Genomic DNA, 27848 nt, shown 5'->3' with positions numbered 1-27848 from the left:
AATTCAGTAGCAAAGAGTTCCATATTTTGAGGCTTTCAGTGATTGGGGTGGTTTGTTGAGAGGGGTTAAGGGAACTCAGTGTATTAAGTACTTCTCTTTTACAGTGAAGTGACATATACAAAGTTCATGCATTATATAATCTCCTAAATGCATGGTTACAGAACCAATATAAGACTTTTTTTTCTCTGTGGATATAAGTGAAGTCAAGATGAGAAAAAATCTTTTTAGGTTGCTGTCAGTTGCCATGTGTAGACTGACCTGTTCAACTGGAAGTCACAGTTTTGTGGCTGTCATGACATGACACATTTATCTGCTGCCAGACAGCAGGTATGGGCAGGTGGACCAATATCTGCTAGTTAGAGGAAAGGACTCATTATTGTGGTGGTGTCACCAAAGCAATATAATTACATCTTTTCCATTTAAAGACATATACTGCTTTTAAAATGTGTTACATGAGTGACAAAGGGAGATGAATGCATGGCTCAAATATGTCTCCAAGGCAGTGGTTCTCAACCTGTGGGTTGCGATGCCTTTGGGGGTCAAATGACCCTTTCACAGGGGTCACCCAAGACCATCGGAAAACACATATATAATTACATATTGTTTTTGTGATTAATCACTATGCTTTAATTATGTTCAATTTGTAACAATGAAAATACATCCTGCATATCAGATATTTACATTACAATTCATAACAGTAGCAAAATTACAGTTACTAAGTAGCAACAAAAATAATTTTATGGTTGGGGGTCACCACAACAAGAGGAACTGTATTAAAGGGTCGCAGCATTAGGAAGGTTGAGAACCACTGCTCTAAGGTCATTTTATTAATTGATAAAGCCAGCTTCCCTGGGTCAATCACTGGTGATTTTCAACATTGACCTGAATGGACCATCTCTGCAGATGAAGAGAGAATCTAAAGTCTTTGTCTCCTCTGCGCAAAAAGCCAGTCATTATCATCTGCCCCCTAAGAACTGGACTGAGACTATTAATACATAAGCCACTAAACAGTTGGCAAATGGTAACTTCTACCCCGCCAACAACGACATGATTCAAAGGATTAGCTAACAAAGCAGCAATGAAAGCTCTCCACAAACTAAGATAAATCTCTAAACTATTCAGGCATCCTCAGGAATTGTGATGAGGAATTACATGGAAGTAAGGAAAATACCATCTACCCTCACTGGCTGTGTGTTGTCTGTGAAGGAGCAGTCTTTGAGTTCATTATGTATGGCCTTCTTAGTGAGGAAAAACACATTCTACATATTTTTCATTTTTTTAAATTTAAATTTAAATTTTTAAAGATTTTATTTATTTATTTTTAGAGAGAGGGGAAGGAAGAGAGAAAAAGAGGGAGAGAAATATCACTGTGTGGTTGTCTCTCATGCAACACCAAATGGGGACCTGACTGGCCACCCAGGCATGTGCCCCAACTGGGATTCAAATCAGTGACCCTTTGGTTCTCAGGCCAGTGCTCAACCCACTGAGCCACACCAGCCAGGGCTATTTTTCATTTTTTATGTCATTATTCTTTCAATTTGTTATGGCATTTTACTTAGTGTTTTTTTTTTAAGTATATTTTATTATATTGTTACAATAGTTACAATTTTTCCCCTTTGCTCCCTTCTGCCCAGTACCACCATTCCCCCAGCAATTCCACCAGCCTTGGTTCATGTCCATGGGTCGTGCATATAAGTTCTTTGGCTTCACCTTTTCCTATATTATTCTTAACTTCTCCCTGTTTTGTACCAACCAATTATGCTTCTTAATTCCTGCACCATTTCCCCATTTCTCCCCCTTCCCAATTCTACTGATAATCCTTCAAACGATCCTCATAACTATGATTCTTTTCCTATTCTGGTTTGCTTAGCGGGATTTTGTTTTTATTTTTTAGATTCAGTTGTTGATAGTTCTCTTGTCATTTTAGTGTTCATAGTTTTGATCCTCTTTTTCTTAAGTAAGTCCCTTTAACATTTCATATAATAATGGCTTGGTGATAATGAACTCTTTTAGCTTTACTTGTCTGGGAAGCACTTCACCTGTCCCTTCATTCTAAATGATAGCTTTGCTGGATAGAGTAATCTTGGTTGTAGGTCCTTGCTTTTCATCACATTGAATACTGCTTGCCAGTCCCTTCTTGCCTGCAAATTTTCTTTTGAGAAATCAGCTAATAGTCTTATAGGCGCCCTTTTGTAGGTAACTTTATGCTTTTCTCTTGCTGCTTTTAAGATTCTCTCTTTATCTTTCACCTTTGGCACTTTAATTATGATACGTCTTGGTGTGGTCCTCCTTGGGTCTAGCTCGTTTGGGACTCTCTGTGCTTCCTGGACTTGTATGTCTATTTCCTTCACTAAATTTGGGAAGTTTTTCTTCATAATTTTCTCACATAAGCTTTCAATTTCTTGCTCTTCCTCTTCTCCTTCTGGCAACCCTATGATTCAGATGTTAGCACATTTAAAGTTGTCCCAGAGGTTTCTAAGCCTCTCCTCACTTTTTTTCAATTCTTGTTTCCTCATTCTGTACTGGTTGACTGTTGTTTCCCTCCTTATGTTCCAAATCATTGATTTGAACCCCAGTTTCCTTCCCATCACCATTAGTTTTGTGGGGATTTTGCTTCATTTCATTTAGCATAGCCTTCACTTCTTCCCTTATGCGTTTGACATACTTAAGCATATCTGTCAAGCCTGTGAGCATCTTTATCACCAGTGTTTTGAACTCTGCATCTGTTAGGTTGGCTATCTCCTCGTTGCTTAGTTCTCCTACTGGAACCTTGATGCATTCCCCCTTTTGCGCCATACTTCTCTGTCTCCTCATCTTGACAGGCTCCTGTGTTTGTTTGCCTCTCTGTCTTAGGTGGAGCTGTCATTCCTGTTATGTTGTAAGGGGTGGACCCTTAGGTTCATCAGTACAGGGTGACCCGTTTCACCACGCTGTGATGCTGTATGTGGGGAAGGGGTCAGAGAGGGAACAATACCATTTGCTCAGCACTCACCCCTTTCCCAGGCACTTCTCCCACTTCTGTATGGGCCCGGTGCCTCTCTAGTGTTGCCCTGGCTGTTGTTTCCAGAGTGGGTGGGTCTGTGGACATTCTAGGAGTGTGGGGCCCTTTAAACAAGTGGATTCTGCTGAGAGACCGGCAGTTTCTTCCTCCATCCCAATTGCCACTGGTTTGCACAGTCAGAAGCAATGAGGCTTGATTTTCCCTGGTGCTGGGACCATGAGCTGTGTGGTCTGGTCAGGAGCTGGGAATGCTCCCCAGTTGTCCCTCCCCAATTTTTAAAACATGTGACTGTGTTTTCTGCCAGCATGCCACTGCCACCGCTGCTGCCGCCACCACTGTGGCCACCACATGACATCCGCTCCACCCAGCTTCACCCCTCCTACCTGTCTGGATGAGTATTTCTTCTTTATATATTTGTTTGTTGGGCTTCCATGCAGCTTGATTTTCTGGAACTTCTGATTGTCTCTAGTTTTGAAGTAGCTGTATTCCTTCTTAGTTGTGGGGGAAAACCCAGAGTATCTGTCTAGGACTCCATCTTGGCTGGAAGTTACTTAGTGTTTTGTTTCTAAAGCTTGCTACATAATTTCCTAACTCAGTACTGATGTTACTTAACTCTACCGTGTGAAGGTGAATCACGTAGACAGCAAAATAGGGTAAGACGTGAGAAGCAGCATAGTATAGAAGAGAGAAGACATAAAATAACAAAATGCATTTGAATGTTTTTCTCACCATTTTCTCCGTTGACTCTCCAAACAGCCCTACATGGCAGATATAATAACTCCACTCTACAGAGAGCTGAGAAAGTTTCTGTAGTCAAACGAAGTGGCAGGAACTGTTCAGACACAGGTCTTCTACTTTATCAGGCCAAGGTCTATTCTTTAATATTTATTTACTATAACTTCTAATTTAGACCCAGATGCACCGGATTCTACTCTTAATTTTGCAGTTCATCAGAGAGACTTGGTATAAATCACTGGGCTTCTTAGAGACTAAGTTTTCTTAGTTTAAGTAGACTAATAATATCTGACCTGCATCTTCAAATGATTGTCATGAAGATTATATGTGACTATGAAGTGAAAAGTTCTATGTAAACTCTGATATAAATTATTATTATTTAGTCTTTAGACATTGACAATATAAAGAAGGTTTATTTCAACGTGCTAAATCTCATTAAAGAGCTACAAAAGAAAAGTAATATTTCTCATAGAGATTCTTGCTGAGTTTATGGATATAAATACAAGCTAATTAAGAGGACTTCACTACCCCATTGTTATTATTGTTATGTTCTTATTATTATGTTCTTAGACAATTATTACTTTATTATATTGGTTACCTTTTGAGTCTTGTTATAAGAAAGTATATATTTGGACATAACATAAAACTATGAACCTTTCTGGATCTGTAAAGGGACCTAATAAAGATTATTCTACACTTAAGAACAAAATAAATGAGGAAAGCCATCACATATTTTACTTTGATATAAATGCAATGTCAACTATTCAATTACTCCTAGAAAGTAATACATGAGAATAATTCCTGTAGAAAAACTTCTGTTCTTTTTACAATGTGCAATTATAATAGTGACAATGACAATAATGTCAGGTATTAATGATATGTGTTGGATATTGAAAACTCTGATTATTATTCTATTTGTTAGATGTAAGTGAACTTCATTTTTAAAATGCCATGAAAAAAGATACCTTATGAACTAGAAAAGTAAAATTAGGAGAATTAACCTGCTAAAGTGGGTTTCAATTATTCTTTTCTAAGAATAATTTCCAGCAGAGCCTTACAGGCTTAATTTTAGATTAGGCAAAATCTACAAACATGGCGCTATATTACAATAATTAGAGTTCCTTCATATGACAATATGGTATTTTTTTTGAATAGGGCAACAGTTTAGCCAAAATATGTATGTTCTCTTTAAATATGTTAATATTTTTAAAATACTTCTTTTTACTCATCATCTTAGCACTCCCTTGACTAAAGTAATGTATTTAAAAGGTAAGGAATTAGAGAGATTTAAACAAAGAGCTGAGTATGTCATATTTGGATGCCTTTGATATGAATTCCTAGATTCTTGCATAGAAAAATATAAGGTTAAATAGGAGAGGGAATCCAAAGATTCCCTTTGTTCCATTTCAGTAATTGCCCAACATTTACTATGTGTGACATCTGTGCGTGTGTGCGCCTATGCATGCGTGTGCGCCCGTGCGCATATGTGCTTTGGTTCTCGGGATGAATGATTGAAGGATGACCTAAAACCTCCTGGTGTAAACAGATTTTTCATCATACTGGTTTTCTAAGTACGGTAAAGTATCATTTATTTTTATTTCAGTGATTTGGAACTTTAATAATTGGGAAACAGGCCAGATAAAGTTTTTCTTTCCATGATACATAAAAAAAAGTTTTCATTAGATTGAAAGAAAAGTTTTAATCTATTTAAGAAATCAAGTGGTCTTCTGGCAGTTTAAAGCTACCAGTGTACATTTAGACTAAATTCATTTTACTAATTATAAATAATTCTCATTTATTTATTAAAGAAAATATTCTATAATTTTCTAAGTATTGTTGAATCAGAGTTAGAAGAGAACTTTAAAGTAATCTAGTTCAGTGATTTCCAAGTTTGGTAAGTCAACAAGATCGGTGAGGGAATTATAAAATTTAGATTCTTGATATAAATTCTCAGGTCCCCATTCCCAGAGATTATGATTCAGTGGGATGGGGCCTTAAAAAATCAATAGTTGCAGTCTTCCACTTCATTCTAACACACAGCCAGACTTGAGGTCACTGACTTGGTCTGGTTTTCTATATAATGTAGGAATCCTTTTAATAGTTTTTTCATAAGTAATTATTGTTATCAGTTAAAATGTATAATGAAATGGTCTTAATTTTTCAGGCCCACTCTTTTGTAGAAAGTTGTTGGACAGTTGTGTTAGATATATATTTTTTCCTTATGCTGAGCTGAAAATTTACCCAAGACTCTAGAGGAAAAGAGCAAGTTCTTATCTCTGTGTCATGGAAGGTAGTTGCCATATGTCTTCTCTTTCCCAGGTTGAAAATCCTCACTTCTTTCTGAAATACTTTCCATTTTTCTTACCATACTGCCCACTTCTTTCTACACAATCACTGTTCCTCCTAAAAATGTGAAGGTCAGAATTGCACACAGTGTAGAAAATATGATATGTATACGATTTTTCAAGGTTTTCAAAATCACAATAGTCTTTTAGCAGCCACAGTGCAGAGCTGGGTTTCTGTTAGCTTCCAGCTCACTACAAATATAAATATATGTTAAGCCAAGTGTTTTCAAGTCAGGTTTCTCCATCTTCTATTTCATCTAGTTAAATATTTCAGACATCAAATGCATGACTATTTTCAATGTTTTTTTTTTTTTTTTTTTTTTTTTTTTTGTATTCTGGACTGATTTAGACACTTTGTGTTGATTCGTTTATTCTTTAACAATTATTGAATTCCCACTATGTTTCAGGTACTGTTCTAAGCACCAGAGGTATTTGTGGGAATGAGTGGAATAAATTCCTTGTTCCTCATGGCGCCTACTTCCAACCTAGTGGGGGAATTTATTGAAAGCATCATGGTCCTTGAAGCAGGACAACCTGGTTGTTAAGGGTGTAGGACTCATAACTAACTTGAGACGCCTGGCTTCAGCTTCTCCTAGCTGAGTGGTGTTGGGGAAACCTCTTTGTTCTCTTTAACCTTATTTGTAAAGTAGGGATAACAATAGACCCAAGGCATAGGTTTAAAAAAAAATTTCAGGATTAAAAGAAAAAATATATGTAAAGCATTTACAAAACTGCTAAATAAATACTATCATCCTCCTCACCCTTATCATCATCATCATCAGTATTAGCTATTCCTTTGTGGGATTTGCAAGTTTGACAAGCAAGTGGCCTATGTCTCCACCCAAGTTTTATTACTTAAAAATAATAGAGCTGCACTTCCACTGTTCAGCTATTTTAATTATCCTGAGTCTTCCTCTCTGAAATGATACTAAAATATTGAGATTTTTACTCTATAAATTCCCCATACATGGTCTTTAGGAGAATATGTTTTTTTTTTTTTTAAACAAAGATTTGGTGAAAAAACTAAGTGGTTTTGGAGTGGCAAAGTAAACTGGGGTGAATAATCATTATCCCATCCTTCAAAGACCAACTTAATTTTAAGAGTCATCCAGACCTTGATTTAAATTCTCTTTCTACCACTTGGTTTATATCCTTGGGCTGGTATTCAACCTCTTTAAGTCTCAGTTGCTTCATCTGTAAAGTGGAAACGTTTTGAGGGTTAAGTGAAGTCATCTAAGTGTAATAGGAAAATAAATGGTTGCTACTTGTATACAAAACCACCTTCTTCAACAAATAAAACCCATTCTGTACTGTTGATGCCTCTCTGCATAATGAGGGGAGATAAAAATTAATGTTCCCAACACAGTCCAGTAGGGAGAGGCTGGTGAAGATTGGAATTAGTTATGACTCTTTCCTGTGACTTTCCAATTTCAGTGGACCTGAGTAAACATATGATGGCTCAGTATCTTACACAAGCAATGAGTGAATGGGCCATTTCACATCTGGTGGTACAACAGTGACGTATAGTGGTGATCCGGGAGGCAGGAAAAGCCAAGATGATGCAAATAGCCAGGGATTCACAGAAATGGGGATGGCTTTTGATTTCAATAGAACACTGGGTTGTAGGGTTCTGTAACAATTTTATGAGATCTGGGAAGCTACCAGCCGATACATGGGCTTCACATGGAAAATATTTATGGAATTACCATTGTAATCAATTGACAAATGATTAATTATAAACCTTACAAATCACTCATTTTAAAGTCAATCCTTGGCATTTTGGCTTTTTTTTTTTTTTTTTTTTGTACTTAGAAGCCTTGCAGATATCATATGTTGCACCATTCATAGTCAAAATACAGGGTGGGGCAAAATAGGTTTACACTTGTGAGTACACAAAACACAGAGTTTATTCTTGTATTTTTATTTGTTAATTATTGTATTATTTTCCACACAAACAACTGTAAACCTACTTTTGCCCCACCCTGTAATTACTGCATAAATGTGCTTCACACAAATATAAAACTATCAGGCTTCCTACAGCAGTACTGATCCAGATCTCATTCATAAATTCTCTTGGCTGCCATTTCTCTCTATTAAGGAAGTCATCGAAACTTACGATATTCTGGTGACCCAGTTTTATGGTAATCTTGACTCTTCTCCCATTCTTTTGCTATATTTAATGTTTGCCAAGTCCCATGAATTCTAAATCTGTGATGTGTCTTTGATCTATTGACCTCTTCACCCCAACCAAGCTTCCATTAGCCCAGTTCACCTGGGTTGGCTCTCCCCGAGCTGTCGCAGTGGTGGTGTCCTTGCCGTCTGGGCTCCTGCTCCTGCCTAATCTACCCAACATGCTTTGTCTGATGAACTTCAGCAAAACCGGACATTGATGATCAATTACTTCAATCCTCTATTCCAAAGTTATTAAAAAATTCCCTGTATCCTACATTTATTAAATATACACTTCAACGTCCCTCGTCTCTCTGCCCCCCCCCCGCCCCCCGCTGACCCCCCTTTCTCTCTGGTAAATGCCTTGCTTGAGATTCTTTTCAGGGATAAGAGTTTCTGAGTTAAGGTCTGGAAAAACTTAAAAGAGGAACTTCAGATGGAAAAGTGCTTAGACCATGGGGAAAAAGTAAGGAGAAGAGATCTTGAGTGATCAGCCAGGAGGGAGACTTGGAAGAGCAGGTAGCCTTCCCTAAACTTCCAGCTAGAATGGTATCCAAGTCCCCAGAGGAGAGCTGCTACCCTTTTCTTAAGTTTTTCCAGAGCAATAAACTCCCTTGAGAATTTGTTCCAGCTGATTTGCTGTTGCATTTAGGTTTCTTTATCATAGTTGTTCTTGGTAATTACACAAGCAGCTTTCATGGGAAGAGCCTTTAAATAGACCTGATAATGCCTCTCTGAAGTAGATAAACACAAAGTATCATTATTCCCATTTAACAGATAAAAGCATAGAGGAAAAAGGTCCTGGGCACATTTTCCAGTGCGCTGGGATGGGTTTTATGTCCTCCCTTTCACAGAAGAAATATCTCCAGGGCTTTTCCACACAACCCTTCTGCGATGCTCAGGTGTGGCTGGAAATGCCTTCGTTTCCATCTCCTGACATCAGAGCCACCTCTCTTTCTCTCACCTGGTCTGCCTGTGCTGTGACTAGAGAGTGGTCAGTCATGCACCTTATTTAGTTATTCTAAAATGGAAGTAACTTTAAGATTTATTTGATAATATTTTAATCAATAAAACACATTAAATCTGAAAAAAAAAAAGATTTATTTGAGCATATTATAAAGACAATGCATGTCCATGGAGAACAATTCTGACTATACTTAAAGGCAATATAGTAAGTACGCAGTGAATGCTTTTTCTATGAATGGAGAAATGATAAATAAAAAAATGAATTGATGAAAAGAGTCAGTCACTGGTAATCCCAGGAACTACCCAGGGACATGTCATTATTGATTCTTTATCATCTTTTTCCCCCCATCTGTTTTAAGGTACAGTCAGTGAGTGTGGTGGTAGTGGTGTCAGAACGCAAAAGGGAACGAGGAAAAGGCACATTTCTGAACTACAGGGTGGCAGAGTCAGAAGATAATACATTGGAGACAGTCTTATTGACTGCTCCCCAAACCTAACCTGCTACCATTACTCCACCCTGCCCCTAGCCCCTCTGTCTTTTATCCCTACACGAGCATGCCCAAATAATCAGTCTTGCTGCTGCTACACCACCACACCCATCATTTTGATTGGATGTTCCTGTTTTTATTTTTGTTCTTCAGGATCAGTGTTATCTGCTAGAATGGGAGCTAGCTAGCCACGACAGAGGGAAGTTTACCAAATTTCGGTTATTAGCACGATATAGGACCTTCACTATATTTGCCATATTCACATACTATATTACTTAATATTTCATTTAAAACTGCTCACTTAAAGAAATTATTAATCCCAGTCTTTCCTTGTGGTTCCTAATGCTGGCTGCTCTTTAGGGAACTTTTATAAAATATATCTAGGATGAGGGCACCTCTCAGAGATTCTGATTTAATGATATAGGGTGAAACTCATCATTGGTGTTTTTTTAAGCTTTCTGCATGATTTTCATGTGCAACCAGTATTGACAACAATCTAAGCAATTATACTTATGAATCATGGGCTTCATGGGTTAATCGAGTTTTATTTCTAATACATTTTAAATCTAGTAATATAATAAAATATAGTAATACCTTACCTAACCTAACTATTAAAATAAATTTAAAAAAAAGTTTCTCATGTACCATCTACCAGTGGAAGAACCATAGTTGAGGACTCATTATAATAAATAAAGGAAACCAGAACTTTAAACTCTGAATCTCTAAAAACCTAGTTAAGTCCAACTTTACCACATATAGATTTGACTGTGAGATCAACATCTTTAGTGACTGTAACTTTGCACATTGTAATTGAAATTAACCATCTTCCCTTCACTCCTCACCCAGCCCCTGTAGCACCCAGGGTCTTCCGCAATTCTTCCCTGACATATACTAATTCCAGAATATTCATATCCTCCAGCATGCAGATGAAGCAGTTCACCTACATTTCTACTCCCTTCCTCTGGGCACCAAACCTATAGACTAATGACGGCAGAGAAAGAAATGACAAAAGAGCTTTAAGATTTTCATCTGAATCCATGAAATGTAAGTTTCCCCAAGACTTAAATTATAAGTCTCAAGGGCCAGAATGGGTCTATCTTTATACTGTACAAAGCCCTTCACATTTTATTCCTGGTCCTTTGCTTCATGAGGGATAATGGCTTCTGGCCAACTTCATACTGACTGCATTTTCCTCTTTCCCCACTTCCCAGTTAAAGCTTCCTTTAGTAACTAGAAGCAGTTGAGTATCTTCTTTGCTTGGTTACCTATATAATCCCTAATTCTAATACCTAGTACTCAGTGCCTGTCTTCTGAAGAGCATACATTGCAATGGAAATAGCATCTCATTAATCCTCATCACATCCCTGTGAGGAAGTTGTGTGGCAAGTATCACCTCTTAGACTAATCCTCCTGCAAGTAGGATGCGAGGTCTCCCTGCTGACTAGCACATAAGCTTGCTACCCAACAAGCTAGTGGGGACCAGCAATGTTTGTGTGATAAGAGCAAACACTTCTTGTTCAAGAGAGAAGTGGTTCTGTGCTGCAAAGAAGCCATTCCGGCTCTGGGTAGCCTAGTGACAAAAGGAGATAAAGCATCACTCTCATGTTAGTGATGAACTCATAAGTAATGCCTGCACTTAAACTCCTAATAAAGCCCAGTGATTATATGCTGCCTCCAGAGAACCAACCTCATTAGTAAGACTGCGCTCTCTCTCTGCCTCCCATCTGGCTGGCTTTTTGAAGAGATGAGTGACTTCCTGACTTAAGGAGACTTTGATGCTTGCTGTACAAGAAAAAATGCAGAAAGACACACAAATATACAATAAGGTCAATAAGGTTGAAAGTTCAAGGTTAGGATATGACATCCTCCCTCCCCAAATTACTTGTCTCTGGGTGTCTAGGACATAACAATAAAACTGAATATTTTAACAAAATCACATTCCAGAGAAAGAAGTTCAGCCATTCAGGATGGTGCTGAGGAGAAGCAAGGCCAGACCTCACCTGATGATCTAGGGACTGATTTTGTCCATTACTCTAACTCCAGGGAGAGATTTCTGGTGGGGAAGTAGGAAGCTTGTTCAGAGGCACTGGGCCAGCCTCCTGCCCTGCAGGCTGTTTCTGGTTGGAGAGTCACTGCAGGAGTGGCCATGCAAGGACACAGTGAGAAAAGTTAGTCAGTAACCGAATAGACTACTCCAGGCTTCTCTTGGAATATTTATGGCAACAAACAGGTGTCTATCTTCAAGAAAAGGGAGGTTTAGCAGATAGTTTCTAAATGGGCCAGAATTTGTTTTTAGCAGAATAAGAAGTCTATGAAATCCTCCTGGGGTTAAGATAAATGAAGGTTACCCTTATTTTGGGTAGATAAGCACCAAGGGACTGAGGCAGGCCCGGGTGTGTGTGTGTATGAGCGCGCGCTGTGTGTGTGTGTGTGTGTGTGAGCGCGCGCTGTGTGCGCGCGCTGTGTGTGTGTGTGTGTGCGCGCACTGTGGCGACAATGAGGTGTGGCTTGTGGGATCCAGCTTAGAGATACCCTGCTGCTATGGGTGAAATAGGAATCTCTCTTCCTCCTCCTCCTCCTCCTCTTTTCCTCTCCCTCCCCATGGTGAGCTAGTTCTTTCTGCTCCTTGCTGCTTCACCAACCTGGGAGAGGCTAAGTAAGCCTTAAATCCAGGGCTCCGCAAGGTCTAGGTTAACCTCCAATATCTCTCATCTCCGAAAGGACAGTTTGCAGAAGCCTCCAAGACCCACCCAATCAGCCAAACCATGACAAAAACCAGGTCTTTGACAGGCAGAAACAAATTATTCCGGGGAAATTTACTGCATTCTCTGAAGCTGAGTTGAGGACACTATACTGCGTGGCTTGAATTATCCTGAAAATCCTCTAGTGCTCTAGGTACCCAAACTTCATCATTGTGAAATAAATCCCTGCAGTCTGGTAATTCTCATAACTTCCCCTCTGACTCATTTTTCTTTTTGTTTCAGATTTCTTTTAATTTTGCAATGTATTTTCTTCAAGACTTTCTTTCAGTTACTACCAGTATTTTTTCCCCATCTTCTGTAGATATGTAGCAAATTGGAAAAGCAATGATTTGTTTAGTCCCATGATTTTCAAAGTGTGGTTTAAAAATCACTGGTAGAAAAACTTCCTGTTTTTTGTTAAATATCCAGTTTTCCTGGGTCCACATTACAGATTGATTTATTTAGAATCTCCAGGGTAGGGCTGGGGAAGATATATTTTATTTAAAAATAATGTCTGTGGTTAATTCTTAAGAGAACTACTGAGTTAGGCAAGATTTTCTGGAGTGGAGGAAAGAGGACCTGTAGTTTTTCCTCTTCTAGCTTTGTATTACTGGAAGAGCTATTAATGTCTTGCTGACTTGGATAATTGCTCAACCGCCTATATCACTTTGTCTGTATAAATCTAGTTGAAAAGTAACATCTCAGTTAGTTTCCATAACTTATTTTCTAATTCTTTGTGTCCTATTCTTGACCCTTATTATGAAGTAAATTGTGTCCCCCTCCCCCATTGATATGTTGAAGCCCTAACCCCCATTACAAGGTAATTCAGGTTAAATGAGGTTATAAGGGTGGGGTTCAAATCCTTTAAGACTAGTGTCCTTATAAGAAAAAGAAGTGGCCCTGGTCATGTAGCTCAGTCGGTTAGAGTGTCATCATCCCAATATGCCAAGGTTGTGGTTGTGAGTTCGATCCCAGGTCAGGGCACATACAAAAATCAATCAATGAAAGCATAAGTAGGTGGAGCAACAAATTGATGTCTCTCTCTCTCTCTCCCTCCCACCTCTCCCTCTCTCTCCCTGTGCCCACAGAGGAAAGGCCATATGAAGACACAGCAAGAAGGTGGTTGTCTGTAAGCCAGGAAGAAAGGCATCACCAGAAACCAACCCTGCTGGCACTTTGATCTTGGACTTCTAGCCTCCAGAACTGTGACAAAACAAGTTTCTATTGTTTAAGCCACCCGGTTTGTAATATTCTGTTATGGCAGCTCAAGCAGGCTAATATAGTCCTTCTTAACAAAACTATCCAGCCAATAAGAACATAGGGCAGGAAAAGACCCATAAGCCTCACACTCACTTTTGGGAATTGACACTTGAGAAGGACCTTTCTATGGTCAAACTCACATGACTGCCTTGTGAAAGGGGCTTCCTGATTTTCACTACACAACAGCTTTACTTTATAGCAGTCCACCAACTACCCTCTGTACAGGGAATCTGGAAATGAGGAGGCAGGCTCCTGACCCACTCCTGTTTGGTGGGCAGCCACTGTACACATGCAGTAAATGTTCATGGGTAACACTGTTCCAGTGAGCAAGGGCAACTAGGAGGGATAAGCACGGATACAACTAAATGGAGAGAAGTGTTTTGCACAAGGTTTTGTGGAAGACTTTAATTAGTGTCTATAAAGATATAGACATCAATTTCTTAGTGCTTTCAGAAATGTTCAATGTGTCTTATGTTCAGAGACTCTATAGTTTCCTTGCCATAAAAAAATGGGAAGCATTCTCCGGAAACATCTTTCTGAGGTGAGGTTCTTTCTAGGTCAAAAAGACTACTGTTTTCTGGAACTCGAGCTCTTAGTTTGACTAGGCTGATGGAAGGCTTAGGGGCTTCTTGCTGTACAGGGGGTGCCTCTCCTTGGGATGGATTTCTCCTTAACACTACTTGCTGCTGTTGTAGTTGGCTGCTCCCTAACTCTGCAGAAATCACAGACCTCGAATGTATTTCAGTGCATTTGAGTGGTGTTTAATATTTCAGTATTGCTTTGTCTGCTTTTTCTCTTTCCAGATTTTGAATATAAGAATGAGTGACAGTTGAAGTTTGTTAGGCATCTACGGGTCCTGAAGTGACTGCCTAGAATGAGGTACCTTCTCTGCGTCACCAAGACTTCTGCCAAGGGAGGATGCCTGCCTTCTACACACACACACAAGACTAATTTAGAGAGGTTCTCTGCTTTCTTGGGATCTGCTGGTAGTGCATACTAAACACTATAAAATTATCAGATACTTCGGTAACACTTTGACCCCTTGACTATCCAGATAAAAAAATATACATTAAAATTCATACCATTTTGCACTCAGATCTATGATGGTGGTCTGAAGTCATCTTTGTTATATAATAGAGAAGTAAATCTTTTAACAGAAAGCAAGAATTTGATTGTTCAAAAAAATCCAAAACTGAAATAGAAAATGTCCCATCCAGAAGCATAAGCATTAAGCTTAGAAAATGGTTTGCTAAACAGTCTCCCACATCCACACACTCAAAGCAACAGTTATTAAAGTAATAGTACCTAACCTACTAAGAGTAGTAAAAGTAATTTCTTTTCAAGAGCTGCAGATTTTTTTTTTTTTTTTTGTCCCTGAGGAGAATCACGAGGAGATCGTAACCAAGGAAGATGAAACTGGACGAGTTCTAATTACGATTAGTTTTTCCTTGTCAGAAATTGCCCAGGTGACATGTGAAGGGGTGCCCTCAGTTGCATCTCAGCCATTACTGAAACTTCTGGGCAGGGCTCTTTCCCGCTGATCCCCATAAGGGACACTGCATGCGCTTTCAACTGAGAGTGTCTGTCATTAGGTTTGCACTTTTTTTTTTTTTTTTTACATATTCTTCTTATTCTGCAGTGATTCCTTTTTAAAATTATTTATTTATTTATTTTTAAAATTTATTTATTGTTTTTTATATTACAATTGCCCCACTTTTCCCCCATTGTTCTCCCCTGAAGTGATTCTTATAAGTTATCACTGTCTTGATAAAGAGTTTTATCTAATTTCCCTAAAATAATTGTTGTATAAACATAGTTTGAATAAAATATTCCTTATGTACATTTAAGAAAATTTAAGCAAATAACTTGAGTAGTGGTGATATTTCTTTGAGTAAAAGATTTGCTAAACCAAGTCCAGACTATCACTTAAGAAATATCATTATTAAGTCAGCATAAAGCCCAAATAATCACATAAAGAAGAAAATAAATGACACCAAAATCAACCACCAAACACTGAGACTTTAAATAACAGACATATGTTTCATAGAAAAGTATCTAGAGAATTTTCCAGTGAACATCTATATGCATTTTCTTTTCATTTTTGTCAAATAGAATCGCTGATGCCTGCAGAAATTAGCCCCAGCTGTGATTTAGGAACCACGAGAAACCCTACTAAAAGTGCTTTAAAGACTCTTACAACTCATTAAAAAAAGATAAAAACAAAACAAAACAAAACAAAAAAAGACAAAGAAAAAAAGCCAAAGATTTTGAATAAACATTTTTTTCTAAATAAATACATGCATACATACAAGTGGCCAAAATCACATGAAGAGATGCTCAACATCATTAGTCATTAGTGAAATGCAAACCACAATGAGATAACACTTCATAGCCATTAGAATAGCTATAGTCAAAAAGACTGATAATAAGGGCTGGCAAAGAGGATGTAGAGAAAGCAGAACCTTTATATACTGCTGGTGAGAATGCACAATGGTGCAGCTGCTTTGGAAAATAATCCTCAAAAGGTTAAACACCTGCTCAATGTTAACTACATGACACAGCAAGTCCACTCCTAGGCATATGCCCAAGAGAAATGAAAACATATGCCCACACAAAAAACTTGTAGGTGAAAGTTCATAGCACCATTATTCATAATAGCAAAAAGTGGAAACAACCCAAATGTCCATCAACTGATAAATAAAGAAAATGTGGTGTATCCATAGAATTGAGTACTGTTTAGTCCTGAAAAGAAATGAAGCGATATATTCTACAACATGGATGAACTTTAAAAGCATTAAGCTACATGGAAGAAGTCAGTCAAAACACCACATATGAAAAGTCCTGAATAAGCAAATCTATGGATCTATGGAGACAGAAAGTAGCTTAGTGATTGGGGCTGTGGGGGCTGGAGTAGGGGAAATGGAGGCTGATTGCTAACAGGTACAAGGTCTTTTGGGAGGTGATAAAAATGGTCTAAAATTAATTGTGTTGGTTAATGGCTGCACAACTCTGTGAATATACTAAAACCATTAGATTATACACCTTAAGGGAGCAAATTGAATGGTATCTAAATTATATCTCAATAAAGTGTTTAATATAAATCTACCATGGCCTTTCTAAGTTTTCCAATTGCTGCCATGGGTAAATCAAGAGGATAGGACAGACTGCAGCACTGGTTGGAGCTCTGTAGTTCAGTCAAAGGTGGATAAAATGGACACTGTCAGCAGAAACATTTTGCCTATTAGATCAGCACTCAGAAATCAGGCTGTGGGAATCCAGCTCTAGAATGAACATATTGTATGGAATTAGGAGTCGTAACAAGCGTCTAGAAAGGCAATTATATATAAATAGAACCATTCCTATAAAAACAAAAACTCTTAATTAAGTATTCCCAGCCAGGCACTATGTTGTGTTATACACATGTTCTTCCAGTATTCAGAATTGCCCTAATGAGGTGGATATTATTATGTATATTTTATAGATAAGCAATCTGAAAATAGGTTAAATAAATTACCAAAGGAAAGCCAGCTTGTAAGTGGTCAAGGTGGGGGTTTGACCAGCATCTGTCTGACTGTTAAGTCTTATTATGCAATAGAACTATTTAAGATATTTGCATTATAGCACAGCCTTTTTATTTGTATCTCCTATTATGCCATATTCTGCCTCATTCATATATCTATATTTATATCTATATCTGTATCTATGTTTATAGCTATATCTCCTGACTTTACTCTGTAGTGCCTACCTATAAACATCATTTTGGAGTGAACACTTGTGAAAACCTTAAAACAGGGAGATTACAGGAATTGCCACTGACAATAGTGGTACAGTTGTCATAGTAACCAATCCACGAAATTGGTCTGTGCTACGAGGCACACACTTCTGCCTCTCTAATACACCGATATTGGCTGGAATCCTTGTAGTATCAATGAGCCCTTGTTAATGCATATGAGGTAGAAAGTGTTGAGGTCCTAGTGTGCATTTTTAAAGCACTGAATTTTTTTCTTCAAAGTTTCCCTCTCTGACTCACAGATTATACATTCCTTCTCCTGATCTTTTCCATTTGCACATGCTGTCTGGTGTGGTTGGTTTGAGGGGTATTAAAATTCAGGACCAGACAGTGGTGTGCTGTTTTGTTTTGAGCAGGATTTACAAATATGACTATGTTCTTTTTTTGGCAAAAAATTTACCTTCCCAACCCAATAATTCCTCCCTCAATGCCAGACTGTGAAATTGATGACTGTCCCACCCTCATCCTCACATACAACATAGACTTTTATCTGATAAAAACACATCTCAGAAGTCACTGTACAGAATATTTAAAGGTGGAACCCAACAATATGCATGTTGTCTGTGGACACACACACACACACACACACCCATCTAACTACATTTTTCAACAATGCCTCTACATTTTAAAGGACTCTTTCTTCCTTAATATCAGTGCTTTCTCTCTTTCTCCTCTTCTCCATTTCACTGGCCTCATCTGTCTTCAGAGGCACCTGAAGGCACATAAGGCAGGGAAGTGAAACCGACTGTAATTCTTCAGTTCACTTCTCTGCAGCCTCCAGTGAGCCAGTCTCCATACGGTGTCCAGCTGAGCTGAGGAAGCTCAGAGTCCCTGTGCAGGTGCAATTTACCAACCTGCTCGCAGGCACACTGGGAGCAGAGAACCAGGCATACATATGTGGGAGGCTCCGGGAGCAGCAGAAAAGGAAATCTCTAAGCTTGAGTTAATGAGATTACAAAGAAGAGGGACTCTCTTATGAAGGGAAGGATTGAAAGACTTTAACAGCTAAAAAGGCCATCATTTTCCTTTTAAAGAATTAAATATAAATTGTAGATAGCAGTGAGAAATTTTAATTTTCCCACTTCCTTCTGAGGCCCTTGTGTTCACCTTTAGGGTCCCTTCAACCTCATTCTCCTGGCTTTATGAATTCGGTGTTATCAGTGGAATCACAGCTACGCTCAAAATTTTTCTTGATGAGCAAACGTGTATTCAGGCCCATTTTGCTTAATGTATCTTTTAAAATTAGTAACATATTAATTTTAAAGAGCATTTTCTGTTTATATAGGTTTTTCCCTATCTCAGTCGATTTTTACCAAAACGCCATTGAGTAGGACTATAATTACTTAACCCATTTCACTGATGTAGGACTCAGCTACAGTAGAAGTAGAACATATGTAGAGGTTTATTATTTCAAAGGCAAGAGTGTTTCCACCATAGTATAGCTTGTTTTCTCAGTTCAAGTAAAAAACATGCTGAATTTTGCACTACAGAATTCATCCATGGAATGGATAATCCATAGCAGGGCCTACAACTTACTCCATGATTTGAACACTTCCTGCTCAATTTCTAACCATATGCACCTCCTTTCAGTTCCTGGAAGGCACCAAACTCTTTTCTGCCTAGATGCTCATGCACGCTCTGGCCTCTCAGTTTGTGCTTTCCCCAGTTCCATTACCTGGATGTCTCATCTTAACCTCTTCTATAGAAAAAGTCTTCTTTGGCCACTCTGACAAGGTTGCAGCACTCTGTGATACTGTCTCCCAGCACATTGCATTTCTAATCTATATAGCATGTGTTACCACTGTTAACTTGTGTAATTATTTAATCTTTTTCCTTACACTGTAAACTACATGAAGTCAGGAACATGTCTGCCATATTCAACTCTGTATCTTGGAACCCAGCACAGGCTTGGAGCACTAGATACGCTCAATACAAATCTGGGGGCTGGCTATTCCATAGTAGAACTTCTTGTTAGTGGTAAATTGCAATGCATGATCCCAAGTTCCCACTGAGGGCATGACAAGGTCATGGGCATGGGTTTAGAAAACCTGCCCAAGGTTCTGAGCTCTGCTCTCGGTTCCAATTACACTAGGAATTAGAATGATTTTACAAAGAATGTAACAATAATTTCATTTTTTATTGGAATAACAGGCTGTCCCTTTTGAACCCTGACACTTCTGAAAATACTGCATTCAGCCCAAGAACAAAGAGTTTTCTATTAAACATCTTGATTAACTCATATTACAAATACATAATTATTGAACTGAATCAAATTATAAGAATGAAGTTACCATGACTGACCTTTTTTTCTTCTGGAAACATTTTTTTTTTTCTTTTGAGGACTGACTTTGTTTTTTTAATGAAACTCCATGTTTAACTCTGTAAGTTATATAAGCTGGGTGTATAGTGATTTAAATGCTTCTAAATTTATAATTATTGGTCCAACAAATATTGAATGCCTACACTCCAAGTTCAAAAATGTCTTTACCCATCCTTCTCTGCTAGTTCTTTTTCTTTCCTTTTCAGAGGGCTTATCCCTTAATTTCTTTGAATTCCCATATTTGCTTGCCTTTTCTTTACTGCCTGTTTTTCTTGTCTTTTCACTTTCCTGTGATTTACTTTCTTTATTTACATCATAAATAATTGCTCTTTTCATTTCTTTACAATGGTAGACTTACTCTAGTACCTTTCTGCTTCTAATGTTGCAAATAGTTCTAACCCTATCTTCACTAATTAATTCTGATGTTTACAGTAAAATGGACATATTCCTGTGCCATCCAGATTACAGCTATAAAATGCTTAAAACATCACCTGGTATAAAGTAGCTGTTATAAATAAAGCAACTTTTTTAATTGAATTTTTATGTTAAGAAAATTGAGATACCTAGAAATTAGCTGAGTTAATAAGTAAACCTCAACATGTTCCTAAGTATGGGGAAAAATATAAGCAAAATTAAAATGTGAACATATTCATTTTTATCAGTATGACCTCTAAGCCAATATAATGTATTAATACCTACTGTAGTTGCCTTTTGATTGTAGGATATAACTGTTTGCCTCCCAAACCTGTGGTATACGAGATAATTTTGTAATCAATGGTCCTGTTTCACATAATAAACAAATTGTATTCTGAATGGTTCAGTAAATTCTGATACAATATCTAACTGCCTAACAACTTATAATCTGAGGGTAACAAATTGATATAAAAAGAAGTAAGAATTTAGAGAATGCATAGATATAAGATTAGTTTGTTTTGTTAAGGTTGTTTTTCAGTTCTTAGAGAGAGAGCCAATAGAAAATATTGTATTACATTTAGAGCAATACTTTCTAAAAACCTAAGACAGAAACAAAAGTGTTAGAAAACCTAATGACTTTTTAATAATTTCAGGTAATTTTAGCAAATAAATAATTAGTACTCCTGGCATTTAAATAGATTTCTACATTAATTTATGTGAAATCTTAAATAAGCTATGTGTTGTAGAAAGTGAAATCTTTATAAGGTAGTCTTCTATGTTTATAAAATATAATATCTTGAAAAGTATATACTAATAAAGAACTCTACATGGGATTGTAACAGCTGGTAGTTAAATGTTTTAAAAAAATGTAATCATTCTCATGAATGCATTTCTACTACAGGTGTTTTTCTGGAGGAGGTTCAATGGATTTTTGTCATGTACAATAGTAACGTAGATGGAGAAGGATATTGGTGAAGTGCCCTGCTGAGGATTTTTTATTTTATAATCTTAATTCCTTCAACTTTCAATAAGCATTTATTTAACTGGTACATTGTGTATGGTGCAATGATAATGTAAAAGAGAAGTTAATTAGTCCAATCCAATTTGATTTATTTGACAATTACTAAATTATGCATTAAAATTAAAAAAATACAAATCAAAAAGAAACTTTGGATTACTTAAGATAAACTTAGATTATTAAGTCTTCTGATGTTTACTTCTTAATGTTCTAAACGCATGTAATATCCCTTTATTAAATAAATTTTAATGCTTTAGAAGTTCTTAATAATGACTTTTTCAGAACTTTTCAAAAACTTTTTTCTTAACTTTTATATTTCTTGCAATAAAACAGATAATAATAACAAAGAAACAAGACTTCAAAATATTTTAATTTTTGTCGACTCAAGTATTATTTTAAGTTATTTATATATTTGAATATAAGAAACTAACTTTTTTATTTTTAATTTATTATCCTTAATGCTTAGTTTGGTAAAATAAAATATGAATCTGAGTATAAATGACATACTCAGAAAAAAAATGAAGCAACTAGAGCAAAAATTAAAAATTAATTTGGTTATTTATAAAGTCTTTATGCTTGGGTTGCTTTATCTTTCTGGACTTAATAAAAATTTAAAATTACTTAATAATATTTACAAACATGTTTAAATTTGTTACTATAGTAATATACCTAGTTTCTACAGATAACATTTTTAACAAGCAAACTTCCTTTGAAGTTATTCTAGTTGTTTATATTTTGTTCTTATTTCAACAAACTGTTCAATTTTAATTTTCCAACTCCTTCTCTGAATTTGAGGAACTTTTTTATATTTAGACTTTAAGATCTACAGGTGGATAAAAAATAATAAATACAATAATGCTCTTCCATTTCAATTGTCTTCAATAAAAGTGATGCAATTGCAAAAACAGTTGTTTAACACATTTATCTCTCTGTTGAACCACATGTAAGGCTGGAAGAACATTTCTATATTATGCTGATACTATAATAAATAGTCTGATATAAAGCTACTGATTGCAACTTACAGCATTTTTGTCTACATTAAAGTTAAGAACTGATGATTATTCTTGCATTCTTTCTGCGAATTAAAATTAGAATAATGTCATTAGTCTCTAAAAATTAAATTGCTGTAGCTATCAATGATGTAACAAAATCTAAATTATGTTAATTTGAGATCAACAATAGGTTCATATGAACTATTTTCTGTATCTTCTGCTTTTATTAAAGGGAAATACAGTTTCTCCCTATGCAGAAGTATCAGATTCTTGCAGCATCCATGACACTTGTAAGCATTCAGTGGTCAGACACCACTACATATCCTTCAAATGATATGGCCCAGTGAAGCTGGAAGGTGTCATCACAGGGCCAGACAGCCTGGTATCTCTGCCATCCACCAAGGCTGAGCCAGCAGGCCCCAGCTGGTGTGCTGAATCCAGACTAAGGTGGGAAACAGATTTTACATTTTGAAAGTCAACCCTTGTAACATTGAACCCTAAGACATACTTATTCAATACAAGTACCTGGAGGGCTCCAGAAATTATTTATTGGATCAAATTTATAATGCTCATTTCCAAAAGTTACTCTTAGTACAAGTTAAATCTTAATTTTATCATCCTTCTGGGTTTCTGAATGTATACTAGATAATACATATTTTTTAAAAATATGAGTAAATATATGTCCAGAACTACAACTGTGTTGTCTGAATCTTGAATATGTATTTCATGTGCTAAACTAAATATACTTGTAGGTCATTTAGAAGTTATAAAGGTTAAATAACAGAATATTAATCACGAAAGCCTATTGTGTGGTGACATTTGCCCATCACAATAAGCTTACCATTTCGATATTCAGGCAAATGAAAAACCCTATTAAAGTAAGTATACATTCCACTTGGACTCTGTGTTCACTATTCAAGCACACAGGAGTTTGGATTCTTGCTTGTGCTATAGTCTTACTGTCATCTTTTGACACCACAAATTTATTAACTCATCTCTCACAAATATTAGAAAAAATTAACTTGCAAGGTTTCTAAGTTTAAGGTTTCCCATGCCTCCTGTGGGCCTCACCTGAACACGAGTGCTGCCTAAGCAGCTATAGAGAATCTTCCATTTCTTAAAAGTTTAGTCACCTAGTCTAGTGGAAACATCACGATGGGAAAAATAAACAGTTAGTTCCACCAGGCTGCACAGGTAGACCCAATCCTTTAAACATCCTTCCAAATAGGAGAACACCATCATGGACTTTTATACCATGTGTCTTTTAACGAAAGACTTCAGTGGATTAGATGGGGGTAGCCTGCCTGGCCTCTGGAATCGTAATGTTTTATCATGAGAAACTGAAAAGATACTGCTTCTCTTTTCTAAAAAGAGAAAGCAACCTATTTTGGGGCTCATTGAAAAGGGTTTTTAAATTGGAGCCAGTAAAAGATGATGGTCAAATCCTACAGTCTTTTTCTTTTTTCAAAATTTCAGCAGCATTTTAAAACGGTATCCTTTCTCTCTCCCCTTTCACATAAAATCCTATTTGCAATACACACAAGAGATAGATTCTAAATAACAATAACAGCCACAGCAACAACTCCCCCAACTTCTCTGTGACTTCTGAGCAGGCACACAGACCTAAGGAGCTGGATGACTCCCCTCCTCCTAATTTTCAACCTGCTCTTCTTTGAGGTGGGAGATGGGAGGTGTGATTCTCTGACACCTTGAAACCTCTTGCTTTGCTCTCCTTTGAAAGTGAAAAGGAAAGGCTTTCCATAAGATAGAAAAGTTTGCCAGGGTATGTAATACCAGACTTTCCAGTAGAGACCTTAATAGACAAAGCATTTTGGAGCTCTAACTTCCAAAGGCAGCAGACATCATGCACTAAAAAAAAAAAAAAGAAAACCTCCAGAAAACAAGTTGAGCTTCTGACAGAAAGAATAAAAGCTTTCCTTTCTGACGACCAGGCACTTTTGCTGGACCAAGGCAGGAAAACAGGTGAAGGAGGGTGGGAACTTCTCAAGGCAGAGTTCACTTCCTTAAAGAAGCTCATTTTGATTTGGAGGGAGGACTGGACACAGATGATTCCAAAGCTGCACTTCTAACTGTCCTGGCCTTTGGCCCCACTTGTCTGTCAATTTCTGTCCACAAGTCCCACATTTCCCGCTCTGGGGATATTGAGAATGCGGGGTTTCTATTGCTTAGGGATGCTGTTATAGACCAGTTCTCTGTTGACCTTTCAGGGAATATGATAGCAACTTTCCCCTCAGTCTGAATTGTTTGTTTACATTTGTTTTCAGCCTGTCTAAGCCTCCGGCCCAGCCCACCCCTCTCCCCCCTCTTCCCTACCCCTTCCCCTCCCTCCGGCCTCTCCCCTACCTCCACCCCAGCTCTCCTCTTTGTTGTCTCCTACCTGCTGGCCAGGCTCTGCCTGCAGTGCTGCCTGAAGGGCATCAGGTGGTAGTTCATGGCGTCCAGCAGCAGCTTCTGGCAGACCGGGTCGGTGCGCATGAAATCTACTGACTGGACCCGCTCCACCAGCTCCGGGGCAGGGATGAGCGCGAAGCGGAGGCGCTTCATGAGGTCGGGCGCGTACTGCATGCGGGTCTCGCGGTCGTGCTCCAGCCACAGCACGGACATCTGGAAGAGCGCCAGCTCCGACTCCACGGGGGGCGGCAGCGAGTCCAGCAGGGCGCGCATCTCCTCGAAGTTGAGCAGCAGCACATCCTCCACCAGGTACTTGTTGGCCAGCTTCTTGGTCTCCTCCAGGCCGTGCAGCGCTGCGATCTTGCACACCTGCTTGTAGTTCTGCACTGAGATCTGGTCGTTGAGGAACTGCACGCAGAGCTTGGTGACCTGGGGGATGTGCAAGATCTTGCTGACCGACAGCACCTCCTCCACCGTGTCCAGGGAGAGGGTCACGTTGGCCGTGTAGAGGTACTCGAGCACCAGGCGCAGGCCAATGGACGAACAGCCCTGCAGCACCAGGTTGTTGATGGCCCGGGGGCTGGTCAGCAGCTTGTCGTCGGGGGAGGAGGAAGGAGTCCCGGGCTCCTCCTGTGGCGGCGGCTGCTGCTGCTGTGGCTGCTGCTGCTGCGGCTGCTGCTGGTCCTTGGGGGCCCCCAGGCCGTCTTGGCCGCCGACCCCTCCCCCGAGAGGGGGGTGGCTGGAGAAGAGCGATCGGAAGTACTGCGAGCAGGAGGCCAGCACGGCCTTGTGGCAGTGGAACTGCTGGCCCTGGGCCGTCAGGGTCACGTCGCAAAACAGCTGCTTCCTCCAAAGCAGGTTGAGGCCGTGCAGCAGGTTGTCGCTGTGGCTGGGGTCGAAGGTGGATGTCCTGTCCCCGGATCTGGACATGGCGAGCGGACTCGGCGCACCTGACTTTAAACCCTCCTCCAGCCTGGCAGACAGGGGTGGGGGATGGGAGGGAAGGAGAAGGGTAGTGGAGGGGGTGGGGTGTGGCCGGGGTGGGGAAGGGTGTGGAGGGGAGGGGAGGGCGAAGAACAACAATCAGTGCTCAGCTGGGCTCCAGCCCGGCGCGCCTCCAGACCCGGACCCCGGGGGGAAGGTCTGAAGAAGCCGGATCCGTGAGCGCCACCAGAGGGGCCCTGTCCGGGGTCCCGGCGCCGGCTCTGCTCTCCGCTACGCCTCTCGCCACCGCCCACACACTTCGTCCCTCACTTTCCTAAAACCGCCCGGGCTCGGCTCTTGGCAGTAAGAGCGGCGGCCGCAGCGACGGCAGAGTGGCGGCTGAGGCCGAGGCGCCTCGTGGGCTTGTGTCCATGCCGGGCCGGATGAAGGGAAAGGCCAGGGAGTGGGGATCCGGGGGCGCCCCGGGAGTGCAGAGGCGACCGACGGAGGAGGTTCCAGGTCAACTGGCGCCCGCAGCTTTGCGTTTCGCAGTTGGTCCAGTTTGGGGGGATAGGGACGTGGGCCCGACAAGCGTGCGGGTGGGCGATTCTGAGCCCTCCAAAAGCTGGGGACCCTTTCGATTATCCGTGCTGCCCCGAGAGACTCCCGGGCTAATAGTCTGAGGGAGCAGATAAAGCCCTTTCTTCTCCCGAGAAAGTGCAGCGGAGCGCGGTGAGGACCAGCTCAGTGGCCTCGGCAGAGGCGGGAGCTGTCCTTATCAATTCTAGCTCATTTCCCTCACCCCGGCCCTGCCTGCTTGCCTGCTTCGCAAACTGTTGGTTTCCCCGCCGCCACTCAGTTTTGCTAATTTTCCAGAGACGCCTTTAAACCTGACAGGAGACTCCCTTCAGCCCGCAACCTCCGGCCCCTCTCCCCCGCCCTCCGCATTTCAAGGCGCAGAAGTTCAGACGCGTGTCCCCCCTTCCCTCGCAGAGCGGCACCGAGAAGGAGGGAGGAAGTGGGGCTACTGGGGTGGGATTCGTGTAAACGGTCCTCCCTCCTGGGCACCAGACTCAGTGGCTTTAACTCCAATAACTGTGAGAAGTTCAAGTTAACAGGCAGGTGGTGGGGGTGGGATGGGGGCTAATTCCGGGGGGGGCGGTGGCTGGGGACACAGTTCCTCGTGGGGTCTCTGCATCCCATCCACATTGTCGCCGCAGCCGCAGTTTCCCTTCGAGTCCCTCTGTACAGCCCCCAGAGCCCCCCCTCCCTGAGCACCCCCACTTCCCTGGCCCTGGAACTACTTCTGTAAAAAGTCTGAGCCGCCCACATTTAGGCAAAGGAGGGCAGGGTGGGGGAGGCTAGGTGAAATCGATGTGCCAGGTCCTTAACCTGTAATTGCACCTTCTAGGGCTGAGCAGAAAAGGACCCTCTGCCCACATCCCGCCCGCGCGCCCGCCAGCCGGGGACAGCCGCCGCCTCCGCCCGGCTCCGAGGGATCCCGCCGGACCTGCCCCTTCCACTGCGGCTCACTCTGCCCTGCCTGGCGCGGGTCCTGGATCGCCGGCTTCCTATTACACCGGACTGGGCTCCCCTCCACTCACTTCACCATCCCTTTCCAGGTGGACCCTAACCTCCCTCGAGCTCCCTCCCCCGGCAGCACCCCCCCACTCGCCCCCAAAGCACTGGCTTTCCTGAAACATCTCCCAGAGTCTCTCTGTTTAAGTGGACCAGGTCGTACCTCTCCCGCTCTCTCCGCTTCGTCGTCTCTTCCCCCCTACCCTGCCCCCCATCCTTTCCTGTTCCCCTTCCTTCTTGTTCTCCTTTGCCTTTCCTCCTCATCTGCTTATTTCTTGCAATAGTTTTAATCTTTATGAGCGTTTGCACACAACTATCCCCCTCCCCAAGATTCCCTCCCTATCCCTTCCCCCCACCAACAACCCAAAAGACAACAAAATACACACAAGGCAAGCACAAGGCCAGAAACTTACCTGCTTTCAACCAGCTGCAAAGTCAAGGCTCACTTAAGCTCCCCCCCCAAAATCAATTGTCCTTCCTTTTTAAAGGTTTGCTTTCTCCTTCGGAGGGGGAAAACACCTTCTGGTTCCCAACTCCAGGCAGTCACTCTTTACAATTTATTTTGTCGTACATCATTTGATCACCATGAATTAGCAACAGCAAGAAAATGTAGGAGAGGGAGAAAAAGAGAGAAAGAGAGAGGGAGAGAGAGGAAAAGAAGAGGGAGAGAGAGAGAGGGAGCAGAGCTTTCTGCA

At 40.1% G+C, this 27848-nt stretch overlaps 1 protein-coding gene and 1 pseudogene across 1 annotated transcript in view; one reads left to right on the top strand and one right to left on the bottom strand.

Moving 5' to 3' along the window:
* Positions 1–25581, bottom strand: part of KLHL14 (kelch like family member 14) — a 97938-nt gene extending 72357 nt beyond the window's left edge. Inside the window, exon 1 of the mRNA XM_090285118.1 lies at positions 24638–25581. Coding sequence (XP_090141244.1) covers positions 24638–25581 — 944 coding nt within the window. The remainder of the gene's footprint in view (positions 1–24637) is intronic.
* A 425-nt stretch (positions 25582–26006) lies between these two features.
* Positions 26007–27603, top strand: LOC150002675 (uncharacterized; annotated as a pseudogene).
* Positions 27604–27848: the final 245 nt, after the last annotated feature.

Source organism: Furipterus horrens, unplaced genomic scaffold (assembly GCF_987537825.1).
Source record: "Furipterus horrens unplaced genomic scaffold, mFurHor1.1.pri manual_scaffold_8, whole genome shotgun sequence".
Taxonomy (NCBI): domain Eukaryota; kingdom Metazoa; phylum Chordata; class Mammalia; order Chiroptera; family Furipteridae; genus Furipterus; species Furipterus horrens.
The sequence above is the reverse complement of the archived record's forward strand: the minus strand, read 5'-3'. Positions and strand labels throughout refer to the sequence as shown.